Genomic DNA, 19,997 nt, shown 5'->3' on the forward strand with positions numbered 1-19,997 from the left:
TACTTGGTAAAATTTTATTGCAACCAATTTCCACTGTTTAAATGTCGGCATGGACTTTTACTTCTCTGCTAAATTTGAAGTCTGCCAATTAAGGACACTGAACAGAGTTCTTATATAGGACGGAAAATTGGAAACACCCTCTACAATAGGTGAAAACCTTAAATATAAAAATTTTCTATCTATACGGGCTATATCGTCATGTAAAGGAAACTAATATCTGAAACACTGTCTTTTAGTTATAGCCATTTTTCATTATTAGGGCTACCCATTTTTCAGTTTTTTTGAAAAATTATCATGAATAATTTTTCGGAGCGTCTTCTCGTTCAAGAATTTTTTTGTTAGAACCTTACAAACGCGATTCTTTTTTTTTAAATACTTCCCGACCCCCCAATCCCTCCAATTTCAATAGGTTCCGTTAGAAGACCAAGCGTTATTTGCCTGCCAAATTTGAAGTCGATAGCTTCAATTTTCGGACACTTATCGTGTTTCATAGCAAAGTCCAAAAAAGATGGACGCCAAGGCTGGAACGCAGCCATTTTTACATATCTTATGCACCTCGAGGACGGATAAAAAGGAGCAAAATTTGAAGCGTGTAGCTCAAACCGTTCGGCAGTCGAAAAAAAGATTTTTTTTTTGACGCTGATCATGTGTACCAATGGGGGTCCCGTAGGACCTACCGTTACCAAGATCTCGAGTTTAGTGAGTGAGTTGGAGTGGATTGTCAGATTTCAAAAAATGAAATCGCTTTGAAAAAACGCCTCGGCGTTTTCGCAATTTCACGAGTGCAGTGTGACATTTCACCTCGGCAAATTAAACCTATATCGTCGGGAGATAAAGCGCGCAAACAAGCGACCAAAGTCACCTCGTAATCTGTCAAAACGTGATTCGTTTTACGTATAAAAAGGGTCCCCCACGGGGAAACAGGCATCATTGAGTCGAACTAGTTCCCACCATGAAAGTCGTACTTTTCTTAGCACTCGTAGGCTTCGCCGTAGCAGCGCCCTTCTACGGCGACTACTACCCTTACGGTCAAGTAGGCCCTCAGGGATACGAACAACAGAGCCAATACGTGCAGGAACTGCAGCAACTGGTCCAGCAGATCGTACGACAACTCCGTCAGCAGCAACCCGAAGGTCCGTTCGGCGACGTCGCCCAGCAAATCCAGCAAGCCGAGCACTTGTACCAAGCGTTGGAGCAGTTCCAGCAGCAAGTCTACGGATACTACGGTGGCCAATACAACCAATATAACGGATACGGTCAAGGGCCGTACTCGCCGCAGTACGCTCCATTCTACGGAAACTACTTCTACAAAGGTTTCTATCCGTACGGGCAGTACCAGAGCGAGCAGTTCAAAGGTTTCGGCCAGTCTCCGTTCGCCAGGTTTTTCGGATACTGGAAACAGGGCTACGGCCGGTACAACCCCCAGTACATTCAGCAGTGAGTAGAGAGAAATTACGATCGTAATTTAATTTATTTATTACCTCAACATCTTAGCAGAAAAAGGGGGTGTACCACAGATTTTCTAGATGTACGTCTAAGACTCATTTTATCCTTTATCAATGCACATGCGCGTGATTTTAAACGATTGGTTGGATATTGTGAAACTGTTTATACACATCAAAAGGGCGCGCATGTATATTAAAAAGAGAAGCGATAGAAATGTTTGTCGAAAATAATAAACATGTGCATTTTTCACCCTCTAATTTGCTAATTGTCATTAAAAATAGGGAAATAATTATGGAAAGCAAGAGCTTTAATAATAGGAGTATGTGTGTATGTTTTTTACTAATTAAAATTTACACGAACAGTGACACTAATAATACTAAGTTTAAACGTAACATGTTTATGAAATTTAGAATGTTTTTGCCTTGAAAAGAAAAAAATATATATATACCTAATAACACATTAAGTTTTAATCCCAGCTTATTACACAGTTTCTTTGGTTCGCCATTTTAATCCGAGTTGTGTGCTTTAATTCTGTATCTTCATTGTCATTCCAATGTTGTTCATCTGCAGCGCGATTTATGTATTCCATTGGAGACAAATATTCAACATTTTCAAGCCTAATTAGTGAGAGCTGACTGACTTCTTCATCAGAAGAAAGCAGATACAGTTTTTATTTCTGGTATTGCAGTAATGTCCATTTAAGTGGCCCTTTTTGTAGTAAAAATATTAATATAGTTTGTTTAAAACATTTTATTTCACTTTTTTTAAAAAATGAATGTGTTTTTTAGATGCGTTTACTAGGGGCAAGGTGTGGTTGAATAATAATTTCTTTTATGGCTTTGTTTTGTATTCTTTGTAAGTTATTTGGTATGGCCAGGATTATTGTACAGCAGATATCTCACTCTATTATTTAATTGACGTTTCTATAAATAAGAAATGTTTATGCGTGCTTAATGTTCAATTTACAGGATATTTTCCAATTTGGTTGGTAATTGTCATCAAAAATAGAGAAATAATCAAGAAAAGCGTAGAGGTTTATGAAATGAAATAAGTCTTAAGGCCATATGCCAAAAAAATTTCCATGGGACATCAATTTTCTGCTAATATGCCGTTTTTGATTGCAAAATTTAGACGAAAAGTGACACTAACAGGGTAATTATATACCAGGTGACACAAGAAAGTTGGAACACTCAACAATAATCTTACTGACTTGACAGTTAATAATGAATAGAACCAAAGCCACCTAAATATTAATTTGTTTTTATAAAAATGTATTTGCTTTACTGTGAGCTTATTTTTTAACAGATTTTGAAAATTTTGGTGTCAAAATGTTGCAAAAAAGTACCAGTTTTAAAAGGCCTTTCTTCCCACTAGGGTTTTGAAAAACCTAGGTTATCTTAAGAAATTAATAGTTCATTACATTCAATGCTATTTGCCATTAGATAAGTAGAGAAAAGTTTCATTTTCAATTTTTCCCATGATCAGGTGACCCCGGCAAATAATATTTATGATGGCCACAGCACCTAGACCCAATTTTCAAAAATTAAATAAAATTAAAAAAAAAAAACAAAAAACATGAGAGATGAGAAAAACCATCCTATCCTAGGTACAATGATCTTCTGAATCCAAAAATGCAAAAAATATAGGGTGTGCCATTTAAAATTCGTTAAAATCAAAGTTACTGTCGTTTTCGCTCAAACCGGAAGTGCAACTATTGACTACAAAAAATTGGACATTCAGCCTATATCAACCCCTCCAAATCGCTATCTCACTTCTAAATATCAGAAAGCCTTGCTCTATTATTTAATTGCTCTGAGCACCTTCTAGCAGTTCCTATAAGTAATTTTATTAATTTTACTATTTATTTGTGTTATTCAATTTAATTTAATGTGATATAATCAATGCAAGACATTTCTATTCAACCACTTGCCTCGATAATTTGCTACTGAGGTTAATGTTTACTTTGCAATTTATTTTCCAATTGGGTTTATGTTCATGGGCACTATACACTAACTATATCCATCGGTTTCTCTAAGCCTTGGTTAGCAATTTAATTGATTCATAGAGAAACATAGGGAGGACAAAAACTGCCATTAAGCATTTAAGTAAGAAAATCCATAAAAGTACTTTTTTTTTCAAAAATCACCTAGTTTTTATAATCGCAAGGTGGCGAAAAAAAACTCCGCTATTTTGACACTCTGTGAGTTTGGAAATTAATGTGTGTTTGCAGGCAAATCTACGAATTGCAACAGCAAAGTCAGCAAGTGTTCCAGCAACAGCAGGAGGTTTACCAACAACTCCAGTCGGTAGGCAACCAGCAATCACCGAGAGGGCAAGCCTTGGTCCAGCAACAGGGTCAGCTGATCCAGCAGCAGTTGAGCTACCAATACCAGATCCAGCAGCTGTACCGCCAGTTGCAGTACCAAGGGCCACAATTCTCTTATCCCGAGGGCGCGAAGTACGGACCTTTCGGGCCGAATTTTGGCAATAATTACGGGATAGCTTGAAAATGTAAATGCGTGAAATTTAACTTGTAGTTTGTAGTCGAATATACTTGTAAAAGTTTTCTGGTATTTTTTTCGAAACGCGAGGTTATCGTGTCGCTTGGAACCAAGCACCTTCATAAAAATAACTTTTCTATTTCAAATAGTGATGAAATAACGTAAAAAACACCCAACCCTTTCATTAATAGTGCTTAGAAACGCCTTTTAATTTTTGAGGTTACGGTATGTGGCAAGTGTACTTCCTTCTTAAGATATTTTCAAAGTCCTGTCACTTCCGGTTCAATCGTCATCTTGCTTGTTTCAAATTAAACACTCTTTATATTATTACATTTTGACATTCTGTGTGAAATTCTAAACTTTTACTGCTTCTAACAGTTTTTGAAATATTTCAAGTTGAAAAAAAACTGCGCCCCCAGCTTAACCAACTTTGAAAATGAATATTTTTGTAGTTTCTGAAAATTTATTCCTCATATGTGCCAAAACGTTAAAAAAGAGTTGTTAGTTGACATTTTTCAAATTTTTGTTGTCTACTTTAATACAGGGTTTGTAAAATTAGGCAGCGTCACACAATAAGAACCTAAACTCATTTTTTTTAAAGCGTTATCAAGTGCAGGACTAATTCCTATATCAAATGGCATTAGGGTTACCCATTCGAACTTTTAATTTGACGAAAACGAATTTGCAAAAGGGAATGTTTGCAGCCTAAACGCGAACTTAAACCTCTTTTTTAAAATTTTGCCAAATATGAGCGTTCAAATTGCAAAAGTATGCATGTTCAAAGTTGGTTAAGCCGGACATATTTCAAAACCGGTTAGACGTAGGTCAAGGAAATGTCAACCCGAAGTTGCTGTTAACTTGATTATTTCAAATGGAACACCCTGTATATTATTACATTTTGTAGTATTCTAAACTTGTTTGATTTATAATGACGAATAAGAAGCTTCTAAATTACTTCTCAATAATCTTTTAGTGAACGGGTTAGGTGATAATTTTAAGTTCATTTACTTCATTTTTTGTTGTTATAATTTAAATTGTATTTTGGAGCATTAAACAATTTGGTGCACATATAATAGGATCAGCTCGAAATTGAATAATTGAAAATAATTGTAAAACATATTTTGAAACGCTATAAAGTTGAATGTGATTTTAAAAAGAACGAGTAGCATTGCTTGCATTGCATGAGTAGTGTTAGATTTCTCGAGGGCTTTTGTTACAATCAATCATCAACTTCTAATATCAAAGCAAAGACATAATGGATTTTGTAATGAATAATTTATTCGTATGCCATCATATCTGAATAATAGAGAGCAAATAACATCAGGTGCCACAGGGGTCCATTTTAGCTCCTCTGTTATTTAATATGTAAACTTCGGACGTTCTACAATCAATAACTTTCACACACAAATTTATTATTGTTTTGATGACGATTTTTTGTAGGTGGAACAAAACATAAATGACGAGTGAACTCTCGAAAAGCCATAATATTAAGTTAAACCCTAAAAAAATTTTCACTATTACTTTTTGGTGATGAAAATAAGATGAATAGGAACAAAAATTCTTTAAATATTTTAATTCATGCCACAGTGCTTAACTTCGTTAATAATACTAAGAACTTGGGCAAGATAGCGAGCTGAGATTTAAAGAACATTTAAAAAGCATATACGGATTAAAAATATAATACAGTAATAGACAAATTTTAAGTCAAAAGTCAAGGAAAAAATTTATGCGAGTCCCTTGCCTTATCAGATTTGAATTATGGCAATTTTGTATATGGTTTTTGTTGGTTTAATTTCATGGCACAGTGCTTAACTTGGTTAAAGAACTTGGACATTCGTTAAGATAGCGAGTTAAGATTTCAAGAACATTTCAAAAGCATATACGGCATTAATAATTATTATACAGTAACAGACATATTTTAGGTTAAATGTAAAGGAAAAAGTTGTGCGAATCCCTTGTCTTGTGAGTGTAGATGTAAAAAAAAATTAAAATCCAATGTGTGCGCTTTATTTTTATAAACAGCATGGGGTCTCGTAGAAAACTGCATTTTTGTACTTCTATGTGCGAAATACATGGCAGGAATGTTAGGACTAGGGAATTTTTAATAATGCCTCATCATCGGGGTGCCATTTTTGGGAGTAGTTTTTCGTATAACGCCGTAAAACGTTATAATTCAATACCTAATAACCTGGTAAATTTAAATTGTCGTAGGACGTCACCGTCAATTTCTTTTTTAATTTTGTTGTGTACTATTGTGCCACGCACTTGTTCAGTAGAGTAGCTAATTCTAACCTAGTCGACGGTACAACTAATTGTTTTTTTTATTATATGAAATAAAAGTCATATTTTTTACAAAACTTCTGGATTTCTCCTGCGTCGATTCTTGTTCAGTCAGACTAGCTAACGTTTCGCTAATCATACTGTTGGCTTCGTCAGAGCTTAGAGAGAAACTGCGGTAATGTAAGTTCGACTAGTATTACAGTAGCCTCCGGAAGTTTCTTTGAAAAAAAACTAGAAATAAATGTCGTTTTATTATTATTATATTATATTTGAATATTGAATATTTTAAAACTACTTCTCTGTTTTGTCTCTTTTGTTAAATAGTCCCAGGTGGCCGTGACTTTAGGTTGAAGCAATAAACAAAACAAGGTTTAAGCGTATTTTTGATAGATCTATCCAACAAAATCGAACCACGCGCAGATTCCACGTGAAAGAAATGAAATGGCTTTGAAAAAACGCCTCGACGTTTTCGCAATTTTACGAGTTCATATTTTTAAAAAACCAATGTGACATTTCACCTCTACAAATTAAACCTATATCGTCGGGTGATAAAGCGCACAAATAAGCAACCAAAATCACCTCGTAATCTGTCAAAGCGTGATCCGCTTTCCATATAAAAAGGATCCCCCACGGGGAAACAAGCATCATTGAGGCGAACTAGTTCCCACCGTGAAAGTCGTACTTTTCTTAGCACTCGTAGGCTTGGCCGTAGCAGCGCCCTTCTACGGCGACTACTACCCTTACAGCCAAGTAGGCCCTCAGGGGTACGAACAACAGGGCCAGTACGTGCAGGAACTGCAGCAACTGGTCCAGCAGATAGTACGACAGCTCCGTCAGCAGCAACCCGGAGGTCCGTTCGGCGACGTCGCCCAGCAAATCCAGCAAGCCGAGCACTTGTACCAAGCGTTGGAGCAGTTCCAGCAGCAAGTCTACGGATACTACGGTGGCCAATACAACCAATATAACGGATACGGTCAAGGGCCGTACTCGCCGCAGTACGCTCCATTCTACGGAAACTACTTCTACAAAGGTTTCTATCCGTACGGGCAGTACCAGAGCGAGCAGTTCAAAGGTTTCGGCCAGTCTCCGTTCGCCAGGTTTTTCGGATCCTGGAAACAGGGCTACGGCCGGTACAACCCCCAGTACATTCAGCAGTAAGTAGAGAGAAATTACGCTCGTAATTTAATTTATTTATTCATTTATTACCTCAACATCTTAGCAGAAAAAGGAGGTGTCCTCCAAATTTTCTAGATGTACGTCTAAGACTCATTTTATCCTTTATCAATGCACATGCGCGTGATTTTAAACGATTGGTTGGATATTGGGCCTCCAAAATTCGGAGTTTGTTATAAATCCTCAAAAACTGTTTTTAAACATCAAAAGGGCGCGCATGTATATTAAAGAGAGAAGCGATAGAAATGTTTGTCGAAAATAAAAAAATGTGCATTTTTCACCTTTTAATTTGTTAATTGTCATTAAAATAGAGAAATAATTATGGAAAGCAAGAGCTTTAATAATAGGAGTATGTGTGTATGTTTTTTACTAATTAAAATTTACACGAACAGTGACACTTATAATACCAAGTTTAAACGAAACCATAGAATATTTTTGCCTTAAAAAGAAAAAAATATATATTCCTAATAATAAATTAAGTTTTAATCCCAGCTTATTATACAGTTTCTTTGGTTCGCTGTTTTCAAACTTTGAACTGCGTTGTCATTCTTAATAATCCCATTTCTATGCTTTAATTCTGTATCTTCATTGTCATTCCATTGTTGTTCATCTGCAGCGTCATTTATGTATTCCATTGGTGACAAATATTCATCATTCTCAAGCTTAATTAGTGAGAGCTGACTGGCTTCTTCATCAGAAGAAAGCAGATACCGTCGCAGTCAACAGTTTTTTATTTCTGGTATAGTAGTAATGTCCATTTAAGTAAAAATATTAGTATAGTTTGTTTAAAACATTTTATTTCATTTATTTTAAAAAATGAATGTGTTTTTTACATGAGTTTACTAGCGGCAACGTGTGGTTGAATAATAATTTCTTTTATGGCAAGATGGCGAAAAAAAAACTCCGCTATTTTGACACTCTGTGAGTTTGGAAATTAATGTGTGTTTGCAGGCAAATCTACGAATTGCAACAGCAAAGTCAGCAGGTGTTCCAGCAACAGCAGGAGATTTACCAACAACTCCAGTGGGTAGGCAACCAACAATCACCGAGAGCGCAAGTCTTGGTCCAGCGACAGGGTCAGCTGATTCAGCAGCAGTTGAGGTACCAATACCAGATACAGCAGCTGTACCGCCAGTTGCAGTACCAAGGGCCACAATTCTCCTATCCCGAGGTCGCGAAGTACGGACCTTTCGGGCCGAATTTTGGCAATAATTACGCGATAGCTTGAAAATGTAAACGCGTGAAATTTAACTTGTAGTTTATAGTCGAATATACTCGTAAACGTTTTCTAGTATTTTTTTCGAAACGCGACGTTATCGTGTCCCTTAGGCACTAGCGCACGGATCCAAGCACTTACATAAAAATAACTTTTCTATTTCAAATAGCGATGAAAGGAAACGAGAAATGAAATAACGTCAAATACACCCAACCCTTTCATTAATAGTTCTTTTTTATAGTTAATCTTTAGGGCTAACGTAAATGGCAAGTGTACTTCTCTTTTAAAATATTTTCCACGTCCTGTCACTTCCGGTTCAGCCGTTATCTTGCTTGTTACTTTCGAAAATCGGTGAAATCGAATTTTTCGAAAGTATGCGGTCGTATAAAAATTTCATAACTCGGTAACGGTAAGTCCTACGGGATCGCCGTTGGTACAGAAATGATCACTGTAAAAAAAAATCTTTTTTCGACTATAACTGCCGAACGGTTTGAGCTACACGCTTCAAATTTTGCTCCTTTTTATCCGTCCTCGAGGTGCATAAGATATGTAAAAATGGCTGCGTTCCAGCCTTGGCGTCCATCTTTTTTGGACTTTGCTATGAAACACGATAAGTGTCCGAAAATTGAAGCTATCGGCTTCAAATTTGGCAGGCGAATAACGCTTGGTCTTCTAACGGAACCTATCGAAATTGGAGGGATTGGAGGGTCGTTCTCAGTTCTCAGTTCTCGTCTTTTGATTTTTTCCTGAATAACTTTCGAACCGAACAGAATTAAAATTTGACTCCTTTTTAACCCTCCACGAGGCACATAAGCTTATAAGAAATGGCCCTGATCCGATGCCGGTATCCATTTTTTTTCGCGATTTTCGACTGTTTTTTGGACCTTGCTGTGAAACAGGATAAGTGCCCGAAATTTGAAGCAATCGACACATATATGCAGCTTTGCTTCGTGACGGAAGCTATTGAAAATGGGGGGCTGGGGGTCGGGAAGTATTCTAAAAAAATAAAAAATCGCCCGTGCAAGGGCCTACAAAAAACATCATTTTTCAAAAACTGTTTCCGTGAGCAAAGAAATTCTTGAACCAGAAGAAGCAGCAGATACGGCTCTATAAACTTTTATTCTTGATAATTTTTCAAAAATATACAGGGTGCGCCGCAAATTCAAAAAAATCTGAAAAATGGGTCCACCTATTATTGAAAATTGGTTATAACTGAAAGACTTTTATATTGCGATATAGCCCGCATAGACAGCAAAAACTTTTGCATTTCACCCATTGTACAGGATGTTCCCGATATTCCGTGCTTAATGAGAAATGTGTTAAGTGTCCTAAATTTGCAGATATCAACTTCAAATTTAGCAGAGAACTAAAAGTTCGTGTTAAACGGTAGAAATTGGGCGCAATCAAATTTTACCAAGTAATTTTTAAAAATTTTTGAAAAATTTTTTTTTGGTAATTTTGGCTTCCAGAAAAATATATTTTCCTCCATAACCGTTCACGCGATCGGCAAAATTCTTTAACCGGCAGACGCAGAAGATCCAGTGCAATAACATTTATTCCAGGCATTTTTTTCGATTATATACAGGGTTTTCAAATTATAGGCAAAAATCTAAAAGACCTAGAAAATTGAAAATGAAAAATAGTAAAAAATATGGCTAATTGGTTCAACCGGTGTCATAGGCCGCATCAACACCTATAATTTTTGTATTTGCAGTTTTCGTCTATCATATACGCTGCTCAGAATATTTGAAAAAATCCATATTGAAATCGTTATATCGGGGGCTGTCAAGACGCGATGACGTCATTGATTATTACATCGCACTTATTTTCGCGAAAACCATTTACTATTTTCAAAAAATTCTTGGAAAATGCGTGGAAAATCCAAGGCTATAACCTCTACTTCGAACAATGATTGTATCATACACAGGCTGTGTTGTTTATGGGCAAAAAATCTGAAATATCCTAAAAATTTCCGTTTTTGTGGGTAAATTATTGGCGATTGATTCTGTGTGAAAATCTGAACTTCTAGCACTTCTAACCGTTTTTTAAATATTTGAAGTTGAAAAAAAAATTGCGCCTCCAGCTTAACCAACTTTGAAAATGAATATTTTTGTAGTTTCTGAAAATTTGTTCCTCATATGTGCCAAAACGTTAAAAAAGAGTCGTTAGTTGATATTTTTGAAATTTTTGGTGTCTACTTTAATACAGGGTTTGTAAAATTAGGCAGCGTCAGTCAACAAGAACCTAAACTCGTTTTTTTTAAGCGTTATCAAGTGCAGGACTTATTCCTATATCAAACTGCATTAGGGTAACCCACTCGAAATTTTAATTTGACAAAAACGACTTTGCCAAAGGGAATGTTTGCGGTCTAATTTTGGACACCCTGTATAAAATAGATAACGAAAACGCGAACTTAAACTTCTTTTCTAACATTTTGCCATACATGCATGTTCAAACTTGTTTATTATATTATTTATATCGGAATCAGATTTTCAGCGTCTTATTCAGTGTCTTGTTTGGTATTTGCAAATAACATTAGGCCAACACTTCTCAAAGACCTCCTCGAAGACTTTTTCTAATAGTAGACATACAGCGTTTCAAATATGGGTTAAAACACTTTTCCGTTGAAATAACTTCGTCACAAAAGTGCTGTACAAGGTTGTAAGTTGTCAGTCCTCGCTGGTAACACGACTAGAGGCGTTATGGATAATTAGCAGGGCCCTTTAAGGCAAAATGGAAGCTTCTTAATGACTTTTGAATTGACGAATAAAAGAATGATGAAACCAATCTACTATCTAATCAAGTTCGCATTTCCCTTTCAATTTCTGTGAACCATCAGCATTGCAACATGCTAGGAAGGTAACACCTTTTTTGCACATTTTACGATCTGGTGCAATCTTCTTTTGAGAACGAACCAGGGTCTCCTCAGCCAGCATGTCCCAATACAGAGCCGATTTTCTGTACAAGGGATAGACGACACTTTGATCATTGGACAATTATTCACCACAGACTTTAAAAGCACGTAGACCATGCCTTTTTCTGAAATTAGAAATGCTGCCTCTACTAGCCCTAACATTATCATTCTCGTAGGTTTCAGTATAAAACTGTCTTGCTTTGACAGATAAAATTTCGTAGGAAATTAGGACAAGCTTTGATCCAGAAGCAGGTGTTTCCATTCCTGAGCATTCAGCTTTTCGTAGGACCGCGGCCACATCCGATAATAAATCTAAAAGAAGTCCATAATAAATGTCCATACCTTTTTAGCTTTATTTCCTTCTAACATATCGGACTTTTGTTTTATAGTTAGCGTAATGTTTTCTTCTAGAAGGCATTTTTTTAATATCTGTATACCTTGTTAAAACCCACAACTAAATAGTTATGCAATTAAACTGCAGACGTCCTATATTGTACTTAAACCAACACTGCATATGTGATTCGCGGGATAAATTTAGGAAGTTATGGAATTGAATAAAGTATATGTTTAAAAACGCAGATCCGGATTATCAAGCACTATCAAGTCTGAATTATTCAGGTGGCACTATAGTTATACTTAATCCCACTTCTGAACTGCTACGCGGTCTTCGAAATAAAACGGCAAACAAGCACAAAATCGTCATTTATTGAAACACCGAAATACACGTAAGATTATTCCAACTCGCAATACTCGCTGACATTTCTTCTCGCACGCCCGAAACGATTTTGCATTACAATCAGACAACATATACACATATGGTAAAACCACAACCGCCCTCTGTTTATATTCTTTTTCAGATAACGCAGTTTAACAATCAATAATACTACTTTTAAATAACAGGTTATATTTTAGAGCAGCAGTTTTCATCACTAATCACACTTGCGTATATCAACTTGGAACCACGCTTTCTGTCGCGGAAGGTGCTTGTCTCTAGTGGATTCCAGTCAGATTCTTATCAAAATAACCACTGCAGATATCAACTTGAACACCTCATTTTCTGGTTCGAACGGTAACAAAAAAAAAACACACAAGAAGTGACTGAAACTCCACATGTTTTAGCCAATTGCGATCAAGTTCTAGTTAAAAGCAGGTTTTTCGCCATTTATAACTAAAATGTCAACAAACGAGCAGATATCAACTGAAAACCTCACTTTCTCAGAGGGGCAGCAAGCATCCACTGATGTTTCAAGTTGATATCTGGAGGTATCAGTGGCTTTCGTTACGATAAGTTACGGAAGAGCGCATTGTGATTGGAATCCATTGCGAAAATAGGTGTCTTTTCTTCTAACTTGGAGCTATTGTTTTACTCAAAAAGTGAGGTTTTGGGTTGCTATCTGTAGGTTTCATGACATTTCAGCGGCTGAAAAAACGATTTGGACTGCAATCTGACCGAAACCGACTAAAAATAGTACTGTCCGAACCAGTTTTAGGTTCATATCTGCTACTTTAAGAACTACAACAGCTTTAAGAGAAGCCTTTAGAGGTGTATTTAGGTCCAAAGCTTTTAGCACCTCTAAAAGCTATCTTTACGAGTTACATTTACAAAATTCTGTTAAAAAAACATTCTAAAACGATATTTTGAATAATGCTCTCATATTGCTCGAAGAGATCACAAAACTGGACACGCTGGTTCTAGAGTATAACTACTCCGAGGATAGTACTATAAATAGCCAACATGATATAAACTAAAATGCTGTCAGTGTCGATTAGGTGAGGTAAATTTGATCGAGACGGGTATAGCGATGGAAATTCTTGTTTTTGTTATGCGCGTCATTGTTTTTGACTATTTCCCAATTTTTCTACCTGCTTGGATTTTATATCTACTAATAATTTGATACTGACGTTAAATATTAAAAATAATAAAATCGGAAATTCTTGAATTGTATATATAAAGCAATAAATATAAAATAAAAGTATAAAATAAAGTACTTCCCACAGAATTTCCAAATTTGTGGTAACAAAAAAATTTCAAAAAATTCCCTTCCCCAACCCCGAAAAAAAAAATTTCCGCCGGATACATAATTTTTTTAGTATATAAAAAAATAAAAACAAAATATGAAAAATGATCGATTTCTTCGATTGAAAGCCTTTATTACATATTTGTTGATATTTTAAAAATTAATAAATGCCGGCTAATTAAAAACTAACATTAAAAATTTAAACGACAAAATCGTTTTTTTTCAACTGAAAAAAACATTTTTATAATTTTCTCGTATCCAACTAGTTAAAATAGTGACCTTTCTGTAGTGCTCGATCAATTTTTTTCGTTAGCTTTAAATCTCTCTCTAAATGCTAAATATGATAGCATTATAAAAATGGAAAAAAATACTTTTAACGATTTTTTTGCTTACATTTATTTTTAAAATCTTAAAAACGGAACAGTAAAGCAGAACCTCTTGTAGAAGAAAATCAACCCCAAATATATAAAAAATGTTTTCCGTGGGAGAAATCGATAAAATATTTAGAGTTGCAAAAGTCACATTTGACATAAAATTCAAGATTTAAGTGCATATGAAATATGCTGTTACTTGTCCACGGATATACAAAACATGAAAATAATATATTAATTTAAGTCAGTTTTGTGAGTCGGTCGACATATGCTTGTGTCAATGGATTGTGACCAACCGGTCATTTAAAAATATAACCTCATGTGTTGTTAAACAAACTTTTGCACTTGAGAGTTGCCGTACAATAAAAGGTAAATTTTCTCCTGTAAATTTACAAATTACAAATCAGAGAATTTTGCTAAGAATGAAAGGGTTTGGATCAACAACTTTCAACTTAGGGTTAAAAAATGTGTGAAACTTGTAGGAATCAGAAACTCATATAATCCAGAGATAAGACAAATAATAATCAGTATGAAAAATAATGGAGCTGTTTTCAACATTTCAGCAAAAATATTTCATAAGACAGAACAAGGAAACTAACTACGAATAAATGCATCTTTTGAATGAAAATGAGCTGCTATAAATGCACAGATAGTGTGAAAAATGACCTCCGAAAAGAGAAATCCAAGTCATTGGATACCCCAAATGTACCTTGTACCTCGACCAATGGTTCAGATAGTGAAGATAGTGATTTTACTGCACTTCCAGTAAAAACTACTACACCTAGACCATCAACTTCTCGCTATGACTCAATCTTGCTCTAATGTATATTTTTCTTCGCTTAAATAATGGTGCGGTAGTATCTCAAAACAGGAACAGGGGGTTATTTTGAAACACAAATATTGGATAGAGGTAGAAGCATCCGTTGGTAACTTATTACTCAAGCTCAGTTTACTGCCGATGTTTGAATGAAAATATTATTAATTTTATAGTCACTACACCAAAGCTTGTATTTTATAAACAATTTCCAACAGGGGAAAATAGACCTATGGAAGAATGTATGAACCAGAAGATAAGTCAATTATAGTTCCAAATAGATTTGTTGCTTTCAGGAAAAACATTTAGAGTTTTCGGTCTCTTATTATGGCTGTATGTAGCATGTACTGAATTTGCTTACGAAAATCTTAGAGAACTCAACTCTGTTAATATAACGATAACCTCTGCTAAGTCGATAGTAAAAACAATAAAAAATAAAGCAGTGCTAGGGGCATCTTTCCAGAGAATTCAGCAAGAGAAACTCAAAACTAATGAGAGAAAGTCCCTGAAATTACCTGCCACCACTGGATGGGCATCTATATGTAGTCTGTCTCTTGAATGCTTCAAAGGAAACAAATGTGTGCTGCAGACTTTGGCAATAAGCCATGAAGCACATGATTTGGATAGAAACGATTGACATAATATTCTTGATGATGATTTATTTTGGATTAAAATTAATAAACTGTTAGTTATTTTTGAGAACATCAAGAAGTGGTTAGAGCAAATGCCACCAATTGAAATAGGGTGCTCGAGTATATAAATATTGATGTTGATGAAGTTATCAAAAACATTTCGTCAAGATTCCAATGAAAAACCCAAAACTAACTAGCTAAACAAACCTTCGTTGAAGGAAGCTAGCTATTGCTGTACTCATAATGCCACCAATTTCTTCAACAACAGAAAGGTCATTCCGTAGCCAAGGGTTTATCCATACAAAACACAGGCGAATTAAGCGTGCTGGAAAATTAACACACGTTCATACTTAATGATAGGTTGAAAAACCGTTTCGTCTTCAGTTGACGGGTTATCCAGTGCAAGAAGGTTCCGGAGAAGATTCCGGTAAATGCCAACAGATTACTGGGAGTGAGACTGATCCAGATTGTGATAATCATATCTATATCTTATTTTATAAACTAAAAATTTAAGTTTTTTATGTCCCTGCTCTTGCCAGTTATAGATGAGAGTTTGTTGTGCTATGTTATTTTAGTTATATATTTTATCATCATAAAATATGCGCAAGTGTATGTCTAAAAAGTGTTATAAATAAAAAATGTCTTATTTTATGAATGAATATCCACCACAGTCTTCAATGACACAAACGACCTATATGCGACATAAATGACTAGCAAATGAGGGTCATATGACATGAAATTCAAATGACCGTCATTTTACATAACTGGTTTAAGTAAACATGGGCCCCAACAACTTTAGTGTGTTCTGAGATATAACGAAAAATAACGAATTTTCGGCGAACCTTAAATTAAGTGCACGTGAAAGTAGTGCTCGAGAATCAGCGCCAGGAAAAGAGATATACGACACATCCCACTCCTGAACACACAGTTACGCGTTCATCAACTTGACAATCTTATATTTACAGAGGTGGCAGGAGTGCGCCTTGTCCAGCACGTGCCCGGAAATATGCTCGTAGAAATTGAACCGGCAACTTGTTACAAACGAGCACAGCCTGCAATGAAAAGACCAACGGGTGAGCCACTTCCAATGGGCCGCCCTCTTGTGATGTCTGACGTGTTTATGGAACACCCTTTTGGAAGTCGTGATGAAGCGACAGTTACACCTGTACCTTTTAGGCATCTGCATATTTTTGGACTGGCACCGGTGCCTCCGAAAGAGCTTGCAGCTGTTGGTACTCCAAGAGCAACTTTTGCAACGGAAAAAATGCTTTTCCTTGACGTGTTCCTTCAACTCAGCGCTATTTCGAGCACGATACGGGCACACCTTGCAGACGGCTAGTTTCGGGTCGCATTCACCGTGATTCGTCGAATGAAATTTGAGCAGTTTCGGATGCTCAGTTTGGAAGAAACACCTATCACACTTAACCATTTGCTCCCGACTGAAATGTGTCAGTACGTGCCTCGACAGAATCCTGATACTCCTGGTCTTAAACATGCAGATCTTGCAGGTCAACACTCTGTCCTGAAAGTGCTCATTCACCAAGTGAAAGTGCAACTTGAGCCTGGAGTTTGAATAAAACGAACACTTGGTGCACCGGTAATAGTCTATGTACTTGCAACTTTTGCAGGCTATCACGTGCCTGTTAAACGCGTCTCTGTTCCTCATTTGCTTCTCGCACACGGGACACCGGTGCCTCGACTTCGACTTCATCGGCAGCTTCAGCTCATGCCTGACTTTGTGCCGGAGAAAAAGCAGCTCGTCCGGAGTGTCGAAACTGCACCGACCGCACAGGTACAACTTCATGTACTTGTGCATGAGCAGGATGTGCCGTTTCAGGCCGTTTTTCACGGTTCTCCGGCAAAACCGGCATCCCCTGTGCGACATCTGCATCACCATCTTGGAAGATAATCGCTTGCACACGTGGGAACTCCGTTTCGCCAAACTAACCCTGCAACGGCACAGCTGGGCGCTTTTGTGTCGCTTCTTGACGTGGAAAAATACTTCGATTAACGTTTTGAACATTTTCGGGTAGTTCGGACATTTCGGACACTTGTACTGGACCAGAGCCGATTCCTTCGCCGTTTTGAACGTCGTGTGCTCGGAGGCGTGCGTGTCGAATACCCACTTGTATTTCGTTTCGAACCAACAGATGTCGCACCTAAAAAAGATCGCGAATCGTTCGCCAAATTAGCTTAGGTAGCCATGCTAGTCGGAGCAATTGTGTGGTTACGTCATAGCATGACATCTTTATCTAGTTCATTCTATTATGTTTGTCATTTTTAAATAGTTTAAGGTTATGGTAGTAGCAACATAGCTAAGACATACGGATCACTTCTGATTAGGTCACTATACGAAATTATTAAAAAAGATTTAAAATCAACATGGCCGCTGACAGATCGTTAATAAGTATGGATGCGACATTTTTAGCTTAGCTTTGTGTGCATTGTGCTTTCATAGATTTTGGCTTAATTACATTACCAGAGTTCATTTAATTCGAATGTTTCGTCAATTTAACTTAATTCAATTTCATTTATCATTTATTGTATTACTAATTATTGTGTCAATTGTATGCATACTAGTACGATTCCTTGCTTTTTTAATTAAAAATATAAACTCACGCCCAAAAAAAATTAAACTATAAAAAAATACTAAATGCTAAAAATCTTCCTGTTTGCTCCGGACTTTTTGACAAATATACGAGATATAATCTTTTTAATGGCGTCATGAGTATTAAACAGTGATAGGAAAATACCATAATGAAAATCATGTGGCACAAACTAATATAAAGGGTTAGTTTACACTGTAAGAGCTAGTACTGCTTAGAAGCGACAACTGCATATACAACAATATAAACATGCATATTATTATATATAAGTGTAGATAGATATTGCTTAATAAGCAATACTGTAAAACTTGTTTTATTAAAATTTTATATTTTATTAAACCACGGATTTATTTTTTCCTTTCCGCAATTGGGCACCGGTAGTTTTATTGCATTCGATAAATTAAAACAATTTATTTGTGAAAGTCGACATTTTCTAGTAGCCCATGTGATCAGACCGTAAAAGTCAAATTTAGAAAGTGATGCAATCAAACAAAATCAGAAAAAATCAAACTTTTGCCATTGGAAATTTTTAGAACCTATATAACTTTTATATGTTATGAAAATAGTGGTGTATCATATAACTGATCCCATAACTCGAGGGGTACACTTATTATGGGACATAACTTCCAAAACATCCACTTACCTAAATTTTGCATTACTCTTTGGACCAAGCTTTGGACTTCTGCATTTTGGGTGCGATTCAGAGTCTTTAATTTCGTCTATAATTAAATCAACTTCCACGTCCGAAGAATCAATTTCCACTGGAACAGAATCACTCGCTTTTTCAATCTTTGCGGCAGTCTCAAATTCAACTCGAAGTTCCCCGGTTTGGTTTTTTCCACTTTTTGGTCTAATTTTTCGATGCTGGGGGACTTGCTTTGGTTTATTTTGTACAGTCACTGTTTTTTGACATTTAGGTTCATTGATCAGGTTATTTTCTTGCACATTGGGTTCAACCGTATTGACTCCTAGGTCAACAGTTGGCATCTGAACCAGAGGAACAGCTAAGCTTGGTATCATACCAAGCGTGAAAACTAACTGAGGCAATGAATTTGGTGCACCCACATAATAGAAATTGTTAGGGGCTAACATGATGTTTGGCAGAACTAGACAAGTACCTTGAGCAGCATTTTGGTTAAATAAATTAGGACCGATGGGTTCTTTGCTTAAAGATGGAGGCTGTCCCAAATTCTGAAGGTTATCATTCTCTTTTGCAAAACTGCATACTCTCAATCCCATTCCTTTTTGATCTGACTCAACTGAGCAATCCTCCTCTTGTTTTACAGTGTCTTCATTTTCAAGAATTTCTGATTTTATATTATGTAATAGGGTTGTTTCTTCTACTTCTATTTCTTGTTTAACTACAACTGATGAATCATCAATTGTTTGCCCATTTACAGTTTCTAGAACGATTTTCGGTTTCACGTCGTCTTCTAACTTGATCATGCTAGGTTTTAAAATCTCATCAATCGTTATATCAGTGATATTCTGCATAATGTAAAACCAAGTTCAGGGTTAGACCTGTAATTGATCAGGATTACTTTTAATGCTTCAATTGTGTACTGTTCAAAACAATGACAATGGGGCCTTTATTTCTGAAGTAATTCAGATGTCACTTCATCCAAATAAAACAATCCACCACATAATAGCAGAGCAAGTCGGCGACTTGCCATATCCATTATCCATATAAAAATTCAAAATCTACATGTCGCCATAGAACAAAACTTTTTCAACATATTGGTCCTGTCCAAAATGTCAATACATTTTAATTTTTCACTTAAGAAAACGAACATTCTTTTATAACTACGACAAATATAAATACAACCTCCAAACATCACCCAAAAGAAGTCTTTTTCACTTCTACTGGCCAACGCCATTTGGAAACACGGCCAGCTTCTGGATCAGTCAATTCAATGCAACTGAATCGCCACACTGTTCAAATTGAGTCAAACAGGATATTATATTTGACATTTTACGAAAAGTTTTCTAAATTTTCACCATCAAGGTGTAAATTAATAAGTTTGTT

The 19,997-nt window shown here is 36.1% G+C and overlaps 3 protein-coding genes across 3 annotated transcripts; 2 read left to right on the top strand and 1 right to left on the bottom strand.

Annotated features, from left to right (window-relative positions):
- The first annotated feature begins 914 nt into the window (after window positions 1-914).
- Window positions 915-4,012, top strand: LOC132706210 (putative uncharacterized protein DDB_G0271606). The gene is made up of 2 exons (XM_060677400.1): window positions 915-1,437; window positions 3,677-4,012. The coding sequence occupies exons 1-2, from the start codon at window positions 953-955 to the stop codon at window positions 3,951-3,953; spliced, it is 762 nt and encodes a 253-aa protein (XP_060533383.1). The 5' UTR covers window positions 915-952; the 3' UTR covers window positions 3,954-4,012.
- Window positions 4,013-5,970: 1,958 nt separating this feature from the next.
- LOC132706464 (putative mediator of RNA polymerase II transcription subunit 26) lies at window positions 5,971-8,673 on the top strand. The gene is made up of 3 exons (XM_060677812.1): window positions 5,971-5,980; window positions 6,880-7,381; window positions 8,352-8,673. Exons 1-3 carry the CDS (start codon window positions 5,971-5,973, stop codon window positions 8,626-8,628), a joined length of 789 nt encoding a protein of 262 aa, XP_060533795.1. The 3' UTR covers window positions 8,629-8,673.
- A 3,552-nt stretch (window positions 8,674-12,225) lies between these two features.
- Window positions 12,226-19,798, bottom strand: LOC132706389 (zinc finger Y-chromosomal protein-like). Its single transcript, XM_060677702.1, has 2 exons — window positions 18,615-19,798; window positions 12,226-17,524 (listed from the first exon to the last, which is right to left on the bottom strand). The coding sequence occupies exons 1-2, from the start codon at window positions 19,463-19,465 to the stop codon at window positions 16,294-16,296; spliced, it is 2,082 nt and encodes a 693-aa protein (XP_060533685.1). The 5' UTR covers window positions 19,466-19,798; the 3' UTR covers window positions 12,226-16,293.
- Window positions 19,799-19,997: the final 199 nt, after the last annotated feature.

The sequence above is a fragment of the Cylas formicarius genome, unplaced genomic scaffold (assembly GCF_029955315.1).
Source record: "Cylas formicarius isolate icCylForm1 unplaced genomic scaffold, icCylForm1.1 PGA_scaffold_8__14_contigs__length_24414737, whole genome shotgun sequence".
Taxonomy (NCBI): Eukaryota; Metazoa; Arthropoda; class Insecta; order Coleoptera; family Brentidae; genus Cylas; species Cylas formicarius.